Below are 17,937 nucleotides of genomic sequence, written 5' to 3'. Positions count from 1 at the left end.
GTGTCTTTTTGTCCTTATCTCGGTCTCTATTTCTACCTCTTTCAGTGTATGTCTCTGTCTTTCTCTGTGTATCTCCTCTCTCCTCTCTCTCTCCCTCCACACCCCCCCCCCTCCTCTTTCTCCGTCTCTCTGTATCTCTGCGCCTTTCTCGCCCTCACTTTCTCCCCTCCTGCCTGCCCGCTGCTCCCTGCGCCTGGCCTGCCCCCACCGCTGCCGGTTCAGGGGAACGTGTGCGGAGCGATTGTCCTGGGGGACATTTGATGGATTAGAGCGCTGAACAGTTCCATTGCTAGGGGACCACCTGATCTCCTCCAGCCTGCGTCCCATATAAAGCCGGCAGGCAGCCGGAGTGCTGAGCACAGCTCCAGCGATCGCCTGTCTGCGCGCCGCCGCCGCCAAGCCCGAGCGGGAGCCCGAGCCAGAGCCGGGGCCGCCGCCACCGGTGCCGGCTCCGCGCTGCCGCCCGCCCGCCAGCCCGCCCGCTGGGAGCTGTCCAGTGCTGAAACCCCGCGCCGACAGCCAATCGCGCCCGGCTGGCCGCCTCCCCCCACCGGGGCCCCACGCAAGTGCCCCCGCCGAGCCCCCCGCCAGTCGCACCATGCCGCGCTCCTTCCTGGTAAAGAAGATCAAAGGGGACGGCTTCCAGTGCAGCGGGGTGCCGGCCCCCACCTACCACCCCTTGGAGACCGCCTACGTGCTGCCTGGCGCCCGGGGGCCACCCGGGGACAACGGTGAGTAGGACCCGGCGGGGGGGGGGGGGAGGCGGGGGGGAAGGAAAGAGGGAGGGGAGTTCGGGCCCTCCCCAACTCGGGCCACGAGGAGGGGTGCGCGCGGCAGGGAACCCCGGGTAGAGATTTCCCTGGCTGTGTGCGCCTCCCGGGCTTCCCGAGGGCCGGCCGGGCGGGGCAGGGGCTAGGTCCCTACAAAGGGAAAGTCGCAGGGTCGATCCATCCCACAGCCACGCGCCAGCCCGGACTTAGAAAGTTGTGGCCCTAAACGGGGCTGGAGTGAGGGGTGGTGAGAGAATGGGGAGAGAGAGAGAGAGAGAGAGAGAGAGAGAGAGAGAGAGAGAGAGGCACCCACGAAGGGCTAATGCTGGGGGGCTAATGCACAAGGCAGTCTGTGGGTCCCCTCTCCCCAGTGGAGGGAAGGAGGCTGGATGTCTGAGTGTACTGCCCTGGTGGAGAAGATAAGCAGGCCTGCACTACCAGTCCCTGGGGAGACAGGGTTGGCTCCTTGGGTGTAGCTGGGGGCTCCCTCCTTCCCTTCAAGCCTGCTCCCCCTGGCGATGCCAGACAAGTGTTCTCAGGTCCCCTCTCTCAGCAACTCTTTTGTTACCCTCAGCCACATGCCTGCCAAAGGCTGGGCCTGTCCTGGGGACTGCAAGGAAGAGGGGATTTCTAGGAGGGGTTCCCCCAAAGTGGCTCCTGGTCCCCTGGGCTGCACTCCCTCCCCACTCCAGCTTCTCAACCCCCTCCAGAGCCAGCCCTGCTGTTCCTTGTAAGTCCCCCACCCCTAACACACTCCATCTCTTCTCAGAGCAAGTTCCCGCAGGGACAAGGGTTTGAGGGACAAGAGAGGTCATTCAGGCTCAGAAGGGGGTGATCTCTGAAGGATGTAGAGAAGAATCTGAGACTGCTTCCGTAGATCCCATCCCCCACCAAGGGGATCACAAAAGGGTTCTCCTCTGATGGCCCACACCAGGGCAGGTATCTGGAGAAGAGGCATCCCTTTGGCAGTAAGAAATCTGACATCACATGTGGCATTGGCTCTGGGGTGTGTGGGGAGGGGGAGATGAGGAAGAAGAGGGGAGGAGAGAAAAAGAAGAGAAGAAAGGGCTGAGAATGGGGGGTGGGCTGAGGTGGTGAAGGCAGGAGCCAGGGAGGGTGGGAGTTTCACCTTGGGGATTGCCAAGCACTTCACCCACATTCCATCACTCTGTCAAGCCAGGTAGCAAGAGGGCGCTGGGCAAAAGGCTCTGTGACCTCATCAAGGTCAAAGAAATTAGGGAGTGATCAGGGATACAGCTGCAGCCCCTCAGCCCCTGGCCTCCTCCAGATCCCCAAGAGAACCAACCCCCATTTTCTTCACCCATATGTCTCTCATTCTACTGTCCTCTTTTCTTGACCCCAGGGCCTCTTGGGTTCGAGGACAGAGGCCCAGGGATATGGCTGGGCTTGTCTGAGTGCTGGCAGGACAGAGGGCGGACCTGGGACCATGCCAGGGCTGGGGCGTGTATGTGCTAGGATCTGGGTAGAAATGCCTGCAAGACTGGGATGTGGATCCCTTGGGGGACTGGCACAAAATCCTGGGCTCCCACCCCCTGAGGCTTCTGTGGTCCTGTCCCCAGGCCAGTTGAGGAAACCCAGAGAAGCCTAGAGAATTTCTCATGCACAGTCTAAACTGCAAACTATTCCTCAGGAGGGAGGCAGGAGTGCCTTGCTTTGAATTCAGGCCAAAAAGGCTTTGAAAGGAGCCCCTGAGTGAATGGTGGGTCAGAGCAAAAGTTGGGGCAAAGCTACCAGCAGGGGTGTTCCCACAGGGGTTCCACCAGGTTTGACACCCTAGAACTCCCTTGTCTTTTGCCCTTTCCCCAGAAGGTTGTAGACCAGCTCCCTGGCCTCCAGAGAATCCTCCGGCTGTCCTGATAGTCTGATCCCTGGCCTAGAACCCTGAGTGACTTGGGCTCTAGGTCTCTGACTCGCTATGTGACCTTGGGCAAGTGTCTTCCTTTCTGTGGTCCTCTGCCTCCCCAGCAGGGAAAGAGTTTGGATGGCTGAACTGAGTATCCTTCCAACTTTGACAAGCTCAGCTTTTGTGAAGGTCAAGTGTGGAATGGGAGGCTCTGGAGATGCCTGGATGAGGGTCTAACAGAATGCAGGGGGCCATTGTCCGGGTTTCTGTAGGATTCTGTTTGCCATCCAATGCCTGGCTGAGGGTGGCAGAGTTTCTGAGACCAGGTATTTCTTGGCTTCATTCTCTGCAGGCTGCCCCACAGTGAGGACAGGCACCCTGGCTTAGCCGCTCTTGGCAGTATCTGCAGTCCAGGGTTAGTGCCGGAGATCAGGGGGTGACCCTTCAAGTCTGGGTATGGCCAGGAAACACAAGGTCTGCCTCATCCTGTTGTCAGGGGCCTCTCCTATCCCTGGGGTGTGGCTAGACTGGGCAGTGAAGGCTCCTTCATCCCACGGGTGGGTAGGGTGCTGGGGGTCCTCAGAGAGCCTACCGGCTCCTAGTGGCCCGTTGTCTCCACTCTGCCGGAAATAACCTTGCTGAGCGTTTGAGGGAAGTGTGAAAAATTGCTGAGCCGACGTTTTTCTCTCCCAGCGTGTGTAAGTGTGCTGGGTAAACAAGGAGAAAGAGAGGAGGGGGGGGAGGTGAGGAGATGGAGGGAGGAAAGGAGGGAGGGAGGAGAAGGGAGGGGGAAGGGGGGAAGGGGGGAAGGGCCTGGGGCTGGAGATAGTTCCAGTTATTAGAAAGATCCTCTTACAAGCCATTCCTGCAGCAGCCGCTACAGGGTCAGGATGAGGCTGGTGGGAGGGGAAGCTGGGGAGGGGTGCGGGGAGGGGGGCCTGTGAATGTGGAGGTCAGGAGAACCACTGGCTCCTAAGTGATGAAGATTCAGGGCCCCAAATTAAAGAGGTGTACTCCCAGCTCAGGGAATGCCTGGGAGTGCTGAGGATTCCTGGAGGACTCCTCCTACACACACACACACACACACACACACACACACACACACACACACACACAAGCAATGCTCTACTCCCTCCCTTTTCAGCTTCTACAGGCTGGGCAAAAAGGTGCAGGTGCATCAGGGCTCCAGGCCTCGCCCCAGCCCAAAGAGCCCCTAAACAGGGAAGGGGAAGCTTCCCAAATGGAAAAATCTCTAGGCCTTTCTGCAGAGCTCCCCAAAGAAGGCAGACCAGATTTAATTCCACCATCCTGTCCAATACAATGCCTCATTTCTCCCCCTCCTTCTCCTCTTGCTCCTCCACTGTTTTCTGCCTCAGTGCAGCCTCCCCTTCCCCTCCTCTCCCCTGAGTGATTCTGAACACAGATTCCGTCTTGTGAGATGCCAACTCACATCCTCCTGACCCTCTCAGAACCTCGCCCTCCAACTCCACCAAGCCCACCCCTTCGCATCCTGGGGAGATGCTGGGGGAGCTCTCAGCCATCCCAGAGCAGGCTGCTGCTCATCTATCTGCGTGGCTGTAGTCTCCGTGGATCTCAGCCCATCTTCACTGCCTACCTCCATCACACCTTCACACCCCAACTCTGAACTCCAGCTGGGCTCCCTGTCCTCCCTCCTCTGCACCCCCCCCCCACCCTGGTCCTGCCCCCGTACTGCTTCACAGTGCATCTGACCCAGGCAGATGAGGGATCAATGCCAATCCAATAACACAGTTGTCTGCCCTCCACAGCTACATTAAGCCTCTCCAGCAGGCTGAAGAAGCACTCCTACTCTTGCCCATGGGCTTATCTAGTTGACCACATTACACCAGCGCCCACTTCCTCTCACTCCCTCTGATGGCGCCAGGGAGTCGCTCCAGGCCAGGCCTGGAAGCCCGGCTCAAAGGCCCCAACACATCCACCCCACACCTCGGAAAGGCCATCTGGGGAGCAGGGATGCAAAAGGGCTGCCCCAATTCCTTGGCAGAGGGAGCCCAGAGACGGCTGGGGAGGTGCCCAAGGACACAGAGCAGGCCCATCTGGCTCTTAACTACCACTTCCCCTGGTATCTCAGTCTTGATCTAGGCCCAAGATCCAGGTTAGAGACATGTCAGAGGTCCAGGTTCAAAGTCCAGGTCCAGATCTGAGATCCAGGCCCAACATCCATGTCCAACCTTAAGTCTAGGACGAGGTCCAAGGTCAATGTCCTAGGCTAGTCCAGTCCAAGATTCAGAACAAATTCATGTCCAAGTTCAAGTTTCAGTGTCCGAGATCAGGTCCAGGTCAATGTTCAGGGTTCAGGATTATGATCCAGATCGAATTTCTAGTTCAAGGTCATGTCCAGGTCCATTCTGAAGGCTTGCCAGGTTGATGTCTTAGACTCACCATTAGCTTTTTCGTGGCCTTGGACTGGTCTCCCCCAACCCCAGCCTTAGTTTCCTTCTCATGAACTCAAGCAGTTGAACTTGATCTCTTTCAGCTCTGACCTTGTAGGGACCCAGAAATCTGATTTTTCTAAGAATTAGTCAGTGGGAGTATGGAATAACAGGGCCCATGTGGGATATGGAATCTGGGGTCCACAGTCCCCTCTAAGCCTGGGATCACAAGGGTGACGTGAGGGGACAGAGCTGAGCATCTATTTTTCAAGCAGTCTGTTTGTGGTTCCTGAGGGACAGCAGAAGAATACATCAAGTCCCTATGTCAGCACAGCAATTTATATCATCCCCCAAACTCCCCACACCCCAACTCCCCCCACACACACTGTGGGCAAAGGGCAGTGAGCACAGGGGAGGATTAGCTCCAACCTACAAAGGCAAACGAGGCCAGGGAGACCCGTGCCTTGCATGAGGTCACGGGGCATAAATGGTGGACCCTGTCGCACCTCCCTGGTGAGTGCTTCATCTACATGTTCTAGGGACCCTCCATAGCCTGGAGGCCCTCTGAGAGGCAGGATGAGACCCTTGCTGAGAGAGATGAGACCCCCAGAGTTCCTGGCCTCCCTCCCAGCTGCGGTGTCCGGCTGCCAGCCTTTGGGTATAGAAGGGAGGTTGGAATGGGCCCTCTGGCTGTACCCTTCTGGAACAGAAGGAGGGGAGGGCAGAAAGCAGGAGGCATGGAGCGCCTGCATGCATTGTGCAAGGGCCTTCCGGAGACTCCCCCAAGGGAGCAGACCAGTCAGTGCTAGGCAATTCAAGACCCTTAGCCACCCACTCCTATCTCCACAACCCCTTGAAAAATCTTTCCTATTGATTCCTGCAGAGCTGTGGACCTCCCCATGGGCCACAGGAATTGGGTCACAGTCAGGAGAAAACAGAATATGTGGGATTTCTTGAGTGGGGGGAAGGTAGGGAGGGACCCTGGAATCCTCTAGATACTCCCTGGGCCTGGGTCAGTAGGCGTCAGCCCCACACCCTACAGCCGTGGTCGTGTTGGGCCAGACTTCACTCTGTCCCCTGCTCATCTGGACTCCCAGGGACCCTCCCCAGTGGGCAGGTGTACCAGCTGCTAGGCCCTTGGAGGATGTGGGTGTCATTTCTGGTCTGGTGCCCAGGGAACAGCTAACAAAGATGCTATAATAAGGGGAGGGGGAGGCACCAGCCCCTTTGCCCAGCTCTGTGAGCAGACAGGAGAAACTATTTTTATCCCGCTTTGCTGCTGACAGACCTGGCTTTCTGCTCAGCTGGCTGGAGCTGATTCTCGAGGCCCGAGGCCCTGGCACAGCAAGAAGCAGCTCTAAATATACCCGTGCAGCAGCCCCTCCAGCTCCCACCACCAAGCAGGGCTGGGCCCTCCTCAGGAAAGTGGGCCACCTGGAAAGCCGGCCCACTACCAGGCCCCTCTCTTTTTCTGCCCATCTCAAGGCAGGGCAGTGGGACTGGGGCTGGAAATTCCCTGGAGGAAGGTTGGGACCCTGGGAATCTGGGAGAGACTGGGAAAGGGAGTCAAGGACTGAGAGGCAGGAGGCTGGCCTAAGTCGGGTGTGAACTTGCTTTGTGACCTGAGGGGGGTCAAGGCCTCTCTCTGGGCCTCAGCTTCTATACGGCCCTGGAGGAAGTGACCATCATGTTCCCTTAGAGAGGAAGTAATGTGCACAGAGCACTGAGCAGGGTGCCTTGTACACAGTAAGTGCTTAATAAGAGTCAATCATTACTTCTGTTAGTTTTATTTGCAAAAACTTACAAGGGGCTGGAACAGTTTCTCAAATAGCTGCTCTCCGCCCCCAACACCCCACCATCCCATCAGACAAGGGCCAAGTGGGGGACGTTACCTGGAAAAGAAACCCACTGCTCCTTTCCCCCACCAGTTGAAAACTTCCTACCCCAGCAGTCTCCATCCAGCTAGGGTGTTCTGGAAAAAAACACAGGCTTCGGAGGGTTACAAGCCTAGCTTCTCTTCCAGCGACCTTGGGCAAATCCTCTCCCCTCTCTGGGCCTCTGGGCTTAGCACTGTGCCTGGCACCCAGGGGAGGTTCAATGAAAGCAGTGGTACTGGTAATGGCACTTATCAGAAATGCCTCCCCTCACCCCAAGGGGCCAGACGGCTGGGTGAGACCGTGTCTGTAGAGCACCTAGCACCTTAATCTTCGTAAAATTCCCTTCCCACCATTCCTTTGGCTACCAGGTTTTTCATTTTTAACGGATTCTGGACCTTCAATCTAAAGTATCGAGACTCTTAGGCAGAGAAGGCCAAGAGTCGTTCGCAGGTGACATGTGTATGCTGTCTCCAAAGTGTTTCTGAGCCTTCCCCCAGGTGGCAGGGGTGGCTCTAGTCCCGATCCCTCCAATGGGGAATTCGAGCCCAGAGAGGCTGTGTGACTTGCCCAAGAGCACACAGCTAGAATATGAGTATAAGAACCAGGATGAGAGCCACGTCTCTTCTCCCTGGGTCCCTGGCCATTCCTGCCTCTATTGTGACCCACTCTGTCACTCTGTCAGATGGGGGACAAGTAGCTCAGCCATCTACGGTCACCTGTGGAACAGAGGAAAGCACCGAAAACCCATCGGGGTTCCACGCACAGAGTTAGAACACAACTTAGCGTCCTAAAGGATTCTCCAGTGTTGAGGCCCAGAGAGGTGAGGTGGTTTGCCCAAGATCATATAGCAGCCTGAGACTCCCATGTGTGTCTCGTTCTCCTCTGGCTAGATTAGAAGGATATCACCAGGAAACGTAGGGATAATAATGATAATAATAATAGCAGCTGGGGAGTCTATTGTGTGCCAAGCATTGTACTAAGCACTTTATATGCATTAATTCATTCAGTGCTATTACGGGCTCCCTTATACATACGTGGCACAAAACGGTTACATAACTTGCCAAGGTCACATAGACAAGGAGAGGTCTAGGGTGGCTCTGAGGAGAGTGAGGTAGAATTGAGGGGGCTTGGGGGTGTGCTGGAGGGACAGGAAAAGGGCCTGAGGATCTAATTCAGAAAGGGCCACGATGCAGAATGGGTCTTTAAAGCATCCCAGTCGACCTTCTTCCGTACAGACCAAGTCCAGAGAGGTTAAGTAACCTGGCCAAGGTCACAGAGCAAGTTAGAACCACCTCCTCCCAATATGACCACGAAAACTCTCTTCTAGCCCACAACTCTATCCCGCCCCCACCCACACAACGCACGTGGAGCTTCACGGCTGCTGGGAATCAGGTCTGGCCTGCAATGCCTGTCCTGAAGGCAATTCTGCATCCGTCTCTAGGCTGAAGAGCAGCCTTTGTTTGAGGCGCCCCTATTTCTATGTAAAGAGCCCCCCAGCGACAGGAGTAAGTTGCTGCAGTGCTACAGGCTGCCACCAGAGGGCACCACAGGCAGGGAGCCCGTGAGGACTTGGCCTGGGTCACTGAACTCCTGCCACCCACCAAAAGTTTTCTCACCCAAACCTGAAGTAGAAATTACACGTCCTGAGGCAACAGAGGCCCAGAGAGGAACATCAAGATGTGTCTTAGCAGATGCCAACAAAACCGCACCACAGAAACCCATGTGGGGAGACTGTTGGGTTGGGCTGGGATCCTGGGTTGGGATCCTGGCCCTAAGTTACTAGGCGGGCACGTTGCTTAACCATCTTGTGTCTAAATTTCCTGGTCTGTAAGATGATACCAACCTTGGAGTCAAGAGGATGGAATGCATTCATGTATACAAAGCCCTCAAAATGGCACCTGACACATTTAAGTTCTCTAGGATGTTCATTAGTATTTGTTCACTTTTCACATACGGTTTCTTTACTCGAGGACTCCCTACTGCAACTGTCTGCATGCTTCCATTATCCCCCGTTTTACGGCTGGGGAAACAGCGGCACAGAGAGGGCAAGCAGTTTGTCCAAGGTCACACAGCTGGGAACAGTCAAGTCAGAACTCAGTCCAGGCAGTGGGGCACCAAGGTTATGCTCTTAACCAGTATGCCGTCCTTATTCAGTAACAGGACACGCGCTGGTCGCATGATCAGTGATCCCCTGACACATGGATCCTATACTATCTATCCCCTGAGGCACACAAAGGTACATGACTTGCCCAAGGTCACCCAGAATCCGTGCCAGGAGTCAAGCTGTCCGAAGACCAGGTAGGCAGAATGGCCTACAGCGGATCACGGATCACGCTGGGCTGGGGAGTGAGGCTGGCCCCGCAAATCTCCATTGCCACTTATCACCCATTTCACAAATGCTTATGGAGCGCTGGCTAGCTGGGGCCCTGGGGATGGGAGGGAGCCACTTCCTCCGGGACCTCTGGGTGTGTGGGAAGCAAGGGAGCAGGGCAGTGCGTTCCACTCCTTGCTCCACCCCTGAGCAAGCACCATTACCACTCCATACTTCAGTTTCTTTATCTGTAGTGAAAATGTTTTTGTGGGGATTTGGTCAGGTGATGGGAGTGAAGCACCCAGCCCAAAGCCTGGCATGCAGTAAGCGCTCAATAAATATTTGCTGTTATTATCACTATCTCAGGAGTTACAATAGAAGTACCAGGGACAGGAGGTCTGGGAGTACCAGGCAGGTATTTAACTCAGTCTGAAACAATACTCCCTGAATGTTTTGGGGCCTGATTCCTGGAGTGGGGGGGGGGGGGGAGTGCCTCCAGACCAAAGGCAGACAGGAGGGGAGGAATGGGGTGCTGGGAGGCGGGGCAACTCTCCTTCCCCCATTAAAAAACTGCCAACCCCACTGCCTTCTCTGCAACCCGAGCCCCTCCCTACTGAGTCATCCACCCCCACAGTCCCCAGTCACTCTGTGTGCAGACTGTCTTGTGCCAGCAGCTGAAGGGAAAGAAAAAAGAGGGCATGCCCTCGCCTTCAGGGCTGGGGGACACTCTGCACAGACTTTACTCTGTGACCATCGCAAATTCCAGATGAGAGGAAGAGGTACAGAGGCTGGATGGGGCAGGCAGGCTGTTTCAAGTAAGGAAAAGCTGTGAATCCAGTTCCCTGCTTACAAAGTCCTATTCCGCCTGTTTTCCTGAGTTGGGGAGGCTGGAGAGTGGGGAGAACGGGTCTCAAGGTCAGAAGGAAGGTCAGAGCTCCGGCTGTGCCACTCCCCAGCTTGAAGCCTCAGAAAGGGGCCTGACTCTCCTTGTTCTCCTGGAATCAAAAGACAATGGAAACACTTTGTAATTTGGTGCCAGGTCGGTAAGTGTTGGGCACGTCTGCCAGAAATTCCCCGGAGAGCCCGGACCCCAGGTCTGAGGAGGGTGCCAGGACCACGCTAGGCCCTGAGAAGGAGAGACAAATCATGGTGGCCCCTGCACTTGGGAAGCCTCTGTGGAATCCCCTGGGCGAGCCTCGGCCTGCCTACCCACCAATCACACAAACCCAAGGTAGACAGGATTTCTGGTCCAACTCCAAAGAGGAGGGAAGAAGCGGGGGGAGGTGAATTCTCACAGGGAGACTCCAGAATGCTTCTAGTGGAGCTGGGAGCAAAACAGGCTCAGGAGCAAGTACAAGGAAGTCCCATTCCTGAAGCACCTAGTACATGCCACACACATGACCTCTCAAATCCTCTAGCAGCCCCGGGAGATGGGTCTAACAGGGCTGTAATTCATTTATGCAATGAATTTGTGCAAACTCATTGCACACCTGTTTTTTTAAGCCAGGCACATGCTGGGCACACAAATCCAGCCCTTGGAAGCTCACAGCCTGGTGGGGTAGGCAGACAATTAAATAACCTTCAGTGAGGACACTTATTCAAGCAAATAAAAAGCATAATTATAATAGCTAACATTTATATAGTAATTACTGGGTACTCCCTCTCTCCCTTTCTCTGTATTTCCTTACACAGAAATTGGGGATGATAACGGCACCACTTTGTAGGGCCTGTAAGGACTGAATGAGTTAACATGCATAAAGCACTGAAGCAGGGCCCGGTGCATGCTTAATACGTGCTTCTTTTCATCACTTAACTCTGCCCTTCCAAAGACCCTGGGAGGGAGAGCCCAATTATAAGCTCCATTTTGTAGATGAGGAAACAGATTCAAAGAAGATACAGCACTGGAATGGCAGAATGCTGTTAGAATAAAGGCAGCATGGTCTTTGGCATCAACCTGCTAAGGTCTGAATCTTGGCTCTATCACTTACTAGCTGGGAGTTTAGACGCTTTACGTCTCTGTCTGTAAAGTGGGTGTGAAAAACAGTAAGACCTTCAGTGCGTGGTTGTGAGCCACTTAAGAAGCTAGTGAACACACAGCCCGTGGCACCGTGGGGGCGCCATGCTCCAAGAGGGTGGCGCAGGGGTTGTTTCCTCGGTGGCCCATAGCGGAAGGATGTGAACACAGGCAGGGCGGAGGCGCAGGACAGCGACCGCCGTCTTAGTTAGGAGCGCCAACATTTCCCAAGAGCGAGCTCCGGGACGCCGCGCTGGAGAGCGCCGGGAGTGTGACCTGCCCCCTGCGGCGCCTCACCTACGTCCCCGCTCCCTTCCCGCCCCTGCAGGTTACGCCCCGCACTGCCTGCCGCCCAGCAGCTACGATGCGGACCAGAAGCCCGGCCTGGAGCTGGCGCCGGCCGAGCCCGCCTACCCGCCGGCGGCGCCGGAGGAGTACAGCGACCCCGAGAGCCCGCAGTCCAGCCTGTCGGCGCGCTACTTCCGCGGGGAGGCGGCCGTGACCGACAGCTACTCCATGGACGCCTTCTTCATCTCGGACGGGCGCTCGCGGCGGCGGCGCGGCGCGGGCGGCGGGGACGCGGGCGGCGCGGGGGACGCCGGGAGCGCCGGGGGGCGCGCGGGGCGCGCGGGGGCGCCGGCGGGCGGCGGGCACCGGCACGCGTGCGCCGAGTGCGGCAAGACGTACGCCACGTCGTCGAACCTGAGCCGCCACAAGCAGACGCACCGCAGCCTGGACAGCCAGCTGGCGCGCAAGTGCCCGACGTGCGGCAAGGCGTACGTGTCCATGCCCGCTCTGGCCATGCACGTGCTCACGCACAACCTGCGCCACAAGTGCGGCGTGTGCGGCAAGGCCTTCTCGCGGCCCTGGCTGCTGCAGGGCCACATGCGCTCGCACACGGGCGAGAAGCCGTTCGGCTGCGCGCACTGCGGCAAGGCCTTCGCCGACCGCTCCAACCTGCGCGCGCACATGCAGACGCACTCGGCCTTCAAGCACTACCGCTGCCGCCAGTGCGACAAGAGCTTCGCGCTCAAGTCCTACCTCCACAAGCACTGCGAGGCCGCCTGCGTCAAGGGGGCCGAGCCGCCCCCGCCGCCGCCCGCCGGCCCCGCCAGCTGAGCCGCCCGCCGCCGCCGCCGCCGCCGCCCTCGGGGCCTCCCACCTCCACCTCCATCCTCTCCGCGCCCCAACAGCGTTTCCCTGCCCACCCCTCCCCCCTCGTGGGGAACCCCTCCCAGCCCGGAACTTTCTCTCCCGCCCCGAAAACCACCGCTCACCTCTGGCACTGGCTACCCCAGCGCACCCGACCGCAACGTCCTTTCCGCCCCCTGAGACTCGGACCTTGACCCCCTGCTCCCGACTCAGGCACCAGGTCCGCACCTCTCCCGGGCCCCAGATTTCCTTCCGCCCAGATCCTGCACCTCTCCCCTCTTTCAGACTTCTCTTCCCACTTCTCAGCTGAGCCTCTCCTATCGTTCCTCTATTGGAACCCCAATCTAAGGCCCAAACCTACCTTTGACTCTCACGTCTGTTGTGGTTTCCTCATCCACACCGGTACGCAGGCCCTGCAGCTCCCAGACCACATTCCAACCCCAGACCGTCCTTCTGGCCTCTGCCAGGTCTCGCTGTATGTGTGCCCATCTAGGGATCCAATCCTCACCCCTCCTGGAGTCCCCGGTATGTCCCTGATCTCCTCCATACCCTGGCCTTAGGTCTAGCCATTCACAGCCCCCTGTACCATGCTCACATACATCCCCCACCCTCTTCGGTCCCAGGGCCTTCTCAACCGCTCCCACCCCCTACTCTCTCCAGACCCCCTCATCCTCCCCGCAGTTCTCATCTTTTTGTGTTCACCTGACCAGGGGCAGACTTGAGGGGCAGTTCAGGCCCTGCCCCCCTAATGTAGTCCTCCTCTCACCCCAGGACAGCCCCTCCCTGGGCTTCCAGTCTCCAGCTGCCCGCTCCCCAGATTCTCTGAGCACTTTCCCCCACCCCCAGGACTACAGGTACCCCTCCTTATTTGTTGGGGGGAGTCTGGGGCACCTCACAAATGCCCTTCCCCCTGTCTGGCTGGGCCTCTCCAGTTATTTATTTGTGTATTTATTTATTTATCTATTTATTGTTATATTTAATCTCTTGGCCTCACCCAGGGATGGTCTGGCTTCCCCAGCTGGACTGGGAGGTCAGGGAGCCAGGCAAGGAGAGAGACAGCAACGGCCATAGAAAGCTGTTCCCCACCCCACCCCCCACTCACACCCCCTCTTGGGGAGTGACGGAGAAGCCTCACCCTCCTCAGAGCCTGAACTCTGGGGAGGGGGCACGAGAATGAGAGGGATAGCCTGCTTACCCTCAAGGGGGGGTGGGGTGGGGTGGGTGGCGGTGAGGGGTATCAGGAGATCCAGTCATGGGGCAGGTCCCCACCCTCCTGAGCCTTCCACTCCCACTCCAGGGAGACCGGAGAGAGGAGCCTCCTCGATTTGTTTCCTATTTATTCCTCTTCTCAAGGGACCCCAGGTTCCAGGGACCGACTGAGCCCCGGACCCCGCTGGGGCCTCCGGCCTGCTCCGCTCCCGGGAGGAGCGCTCCCTCCCGGCCACGTCTATGCAACTCTCCCGGGCAGAGGGGCCGCCACTACCTCCCCCGCCGCGCTTTCGCATGCCCGGGCGAGGACCGAAGCACACACCTCCACGCTCACGGGCCCTGGCCCCCCCTGCTTTAAGCACACGCCTCTGCCCCATCACTAGGCGCCCAGTTCTGGGGGCAGGAGTCCTGGACTCTCCGACCCCTCCCTCTTTCCTCCCAGCCACAGAGGAGGGTGGAGACTGGAGGGGCCCCTGGAGCAGGGGCCCTTCTCTAGGGAGGGCTTCTCAGCTCCAGGCCCACCTGGGAAGGGAGGCAGCAGGGATGGGGGGAGGGAGAGGGGTCGCAGAAGCAATTACGGAGGGTGTTGACCCTGTAAATAGGAACTTCTGACAGCAATAATTTTCCATGCATGCTAAGCCTTTTGGCCATATTTTGTATGAGCGCTTGGCGCTCCCCCTCCCTCCTCCTCCCCCATCTCGCACCCCAGACCCCCCTCCCTTCCTCACCTCCGGCAGTATTACTTGTAACGCAATTCAGGGATATTAAAGGGACTTTGGCCACTCACCAGCGCCTCTAGACCTTGTGATTGGGGGTGGGGTGTGGGCAGAGGAGGCATCTGAGAGGCAGCTGGATTTTTTTCTCTTTTTACATTTTTTTGTTACACATTCATCATGTTTCATATTAATCTTGTTTATTGCAGCTGCATCTTTTCCACTCCATTTCCCTCCCCTTAGCGTGACCACCGTGTAGCTGCCGCCAGGGGTCATACACTCCAGGGGTCCTTTGGCACCCACAAGGTCCCAAGCATCCTCAGTCCTAAATACTCCTCAACAACTGGGGTCGAAAACTCAAAAGATTCCAAGAGCCCGATCAATAGCATGAATGAAGCAGGTTGCTTTGATACATCAGGGAATATTGGAGCCTGTAAACTCACAGGAAAGACTGCGTCTCACCTTAAAGAATTGCAATCGAGTTAACTCTACCTGCCAAACAAATCCAACTGTGAGCCAGAGCCAGATTTCTCTCTTGATAGCCGGTTTACAACCCCTTTATGGTTCCCCACTTCATCGGGGGGAGGGGGAAGGTTCTGGCCAGCCCTACTGATCACACCTGGGCAAGTACCTGCATGCAGAAAGGTGGCTCATGCAGGCAAAGTTACCCCAAAACAGTAAGCTGCCCCCAGGGCCAGTCAATTGTCATCAAGGGTGTTCAGGAATATGCTGAACAGCCCATCCCTCCTCCTTGCCAGCTGCCTTGGTGAGCTTTCAAACTACAAACGTGTCCTCACCTTACTGAAAACCTCCCTGGGGACCACAACACCGTGCCACCTAACTCGAACCCCCAAGGTGGACTCACTGAGAGGCAAGGCCATGTGCTTTGAGGGCTGGATGCCAGGCTGCAGGCTGGAACTCAATCTCCCCTGGGGCCAGCTTTTGGGGTCCCTCCTTTTGTGGGCAGTACACTCAACTTTTAGTACTGGTGCCTGTCTGCCTTTCCCTTCACATACCTCTGGACAAGTGGCTATAATCTGAGCAATGTGCTACATGTCTCCAGCAATGACAGCAGTTTGGGAATTCCAACCCCCCCCCCCCCCCCACACACACACACACAAAATCTCCAAAGGGGCTTTGAGGGGCCCAGGCACCTGTTGCTTTCCCTAACCAGCCACACATAGTCCTCTGTGACTACATACTGCTTCTTTCTTTTTTAAATATTTATTTTTGAGAGACACAGAGCACAAGCGGGGGAGGGGCAGAGCGAGAGGGAAACAACAGAATCCAAAGCAGGCCCCAGGCTCTGAGCTGTCAGCACAGAGCCTGATGTCAGGCTCCAAGCCACGGGACCGTGAGCTCATGACCTGAGCCGAAATCAGACGCTCAACTGACTGAGCCCCCCAGGAGCCCCCACACTGCTTCTAACCTGGGGCTGTGTCAGTTACATTTATTTCAGACCCAGGGAACAGAACCCACGCTAGACCCACATTTTACAAACATCTCATTCCCTGTATTAAATCCCCTTGAAGCAGAAAGTGGTTAACACAGCAGGGAATTGCTGCTGACAGAATTGTTGGAAGGACCAAAGGGGAAGAGCCTTCAGCTGGACCCCCTAGAACATCTCCACAGAACCGGCCCACCAGGGGAGCAGCCACTTGCTCCAAAACCAGACAGGGATATCAGCAGGCTCACTGGAACTACTGAGTTCAAGAACACAGCACTATCGGTGTGACCCAAGGGTCAGGGGGCCGCTGCCACTGCCTTTAAAACGGTCTCCTGTCTCCCACTGTGCTGGAGGCCCAACACTGGAACACTGTCACAGAAAACTTAGGGCCTCCATGACCATCTCGCCAGCAGCAAGAGACAAGGCAATAAGAAAATGGCCCCTGCCCACCTCTGCCATCCGAACTCGGCAGCGGGGCATCTAACGGGCGGAACCTAATTCACTGTCATTATCCTGGCTGCAAGGCAGTCTGAGAATGTAGTTTTTAACTCTCGAACATGCAATACAGAAGGCGCCCCAGAGGGAGATGGGAATCGATGCTGGTTCCCACTATCTAGATCCCGTCCTTCCCTCCTCGACTGGCAGCCATGCAATTTGGGACCTGACCATCAGCTTAAGGGGTGGTCCTGACCGGATGAAAAGTAATCTCACCCCCTAGGGGCTGATAAATGGGGAGGTGACTCAGTTCTGGCCAGTGAAACTTAAGGAGAGGCTCGCTGGAAGCTTTCAGGAAAGTCCGCTTCTCCCTCTCCTTTAAGAGAAAGGAAGCCAAGTCTCTCTTCTCCCTGGACATGAACGAGGAAGCTTATCATCTCGTGACCTTGAAGGGAACCAGCCTTAGCATGAAGCCCACCCCCTGGATGGCAAAGCGGAGAGACGAGAAAAGCCCATATCCCTGATGACACCAGGGAGCGCTGACAAAACGTCCCCGAAGCCCGCTCAGGATGCTGCCTCTGGACTTCGCGGTTTGTGACGGGAGTGTCTTTATTGCTGAAGTCCGCCAGCTCAGGCTTGCCCCCGCTGTAGCCCTCAGCGCCTCAACTGGCAGAACAATCCATTCTGCTTTTCACAGTCCTCTCAGAGGAAGACCTCCGGGGCTCAGCTCTCTGGTCCTCCATCTAGCAACTTTGCAGGCGCTCGTATCTGCACCCAAGGAAGGAAACTCATTTCCTGTCCCTTCTTGTAAGGTTTGTGTTCCTCAGGGTTCTCTCCTAGGCTCTCCTCCTGTCACCGTACCCTCGGGGGGGGGGGGGGGGAATGAGCTCATGACACCCATGGCCTCAGTTTCCACCCACAAGCAGATGCACACATTCACATTTTCAATTCCAACCTCCTCTCTAAGCTGCAAATCCGTATCTGCCTACAGGCCACCTCCACTCCCAATATCCCAATAGCGCGCAGACCAGCCCGAGTCGGAGGCTGCGGTGTGGTTCTCCTCCAGGGTTCCCCACCTCCGTGGATGGCGCCAGCACCCATCCCAGCTTGCAGCCAAAAGACCCAGAAGTCCCCTCTCCCACCTCTGTCTCCCCTGCCCTAGCATCTAATCTGTCACCAGCTTCCTCTAAATTTTCTCCATCCCCACCCTAGTCCACAGCTACCATCAACTCTTACCTGGACAATGGGACCAGCCTTCTCACTGGCCTCCCTGGATCCATTCTGCCTCCCCCACCTCCCTTCCTCTCCTCACAGCAGCCATACGGTTCTTTTCAAAAATGCAGGATCTTTACTGATCATGTCACTCCCCCCACTTCTCTACTTAAAACACTTCAACGACATCCTGGGCGGGGGAGTGGAACGCGCTTAGGGTGACTTTTGAAGCCTTCCTTACCTGGCCTGGCTCTTCCAGTCATTCTAGCTGAATCTTCAACCATGTGGCCAGCTGCCTCGCTGCAGCAGTTTTGCTCTCTCCTGCCACAGGGCCTTTGCACAAGCAGTTCTCGCCACCAGTGACGTACTCTATCTGAACTGCTGTCACTGCCACCCTCAGGAGTTAAGCCCCTTTTCATCCTTCATCTCCCAGCTGCATTGTCACTTCCTCAGGGGCCACATGCTCTTCATTTAGAGCACTTACCATCAGTACACTTTTCCGTTAATCAGTGTGATTATTTG

General features: G+C 56.7%; 1 protein-coding gene across 1 annotated transcript; it reads left to right on the top strand.

Moving 5' to 3' along the window:
• The first annotated feature begins 598 nt into the window (after positions 1-598).
• SCRT2 (scratch family transcriptional repressor 2) lies at positions 599-14,485 on the top strand. Its single transcript, XM_047853098.1, has 2 exons — positions 599-731; positions 11,576-14,485. The coding sequence occupies exons 1-2, from the start codon at positions 599-601 to the stop codon at positions 12,364-12,366; spliced, it is 924 nt and encodes a 307-aa protein (XP_047709054.1). The 3' UTR covers positions 12,367-14,485.
• Positions 14,486-17,937: the final 3,452 nt, after the last annotated feature.

This window comes from Prionailurus viverrinus, chromosome A3 (genome assembly GCF_022837055.1).
Source record: "Prionailurus viverrinus isolate Anna chromosome A3, UM_Priviv_1.0, whole genome shotgun sequence".
Taxonomy (NCBI): domain Eukaryota; kingdom Metazoa; phylum Chordata; class Mammalia; order Carnivora; family Felidae; genus Prionailurus; species Prionailurus viverrinus.
This window is presented reverse-complemented; position numbering and strand designations above follow the sequence as displayed.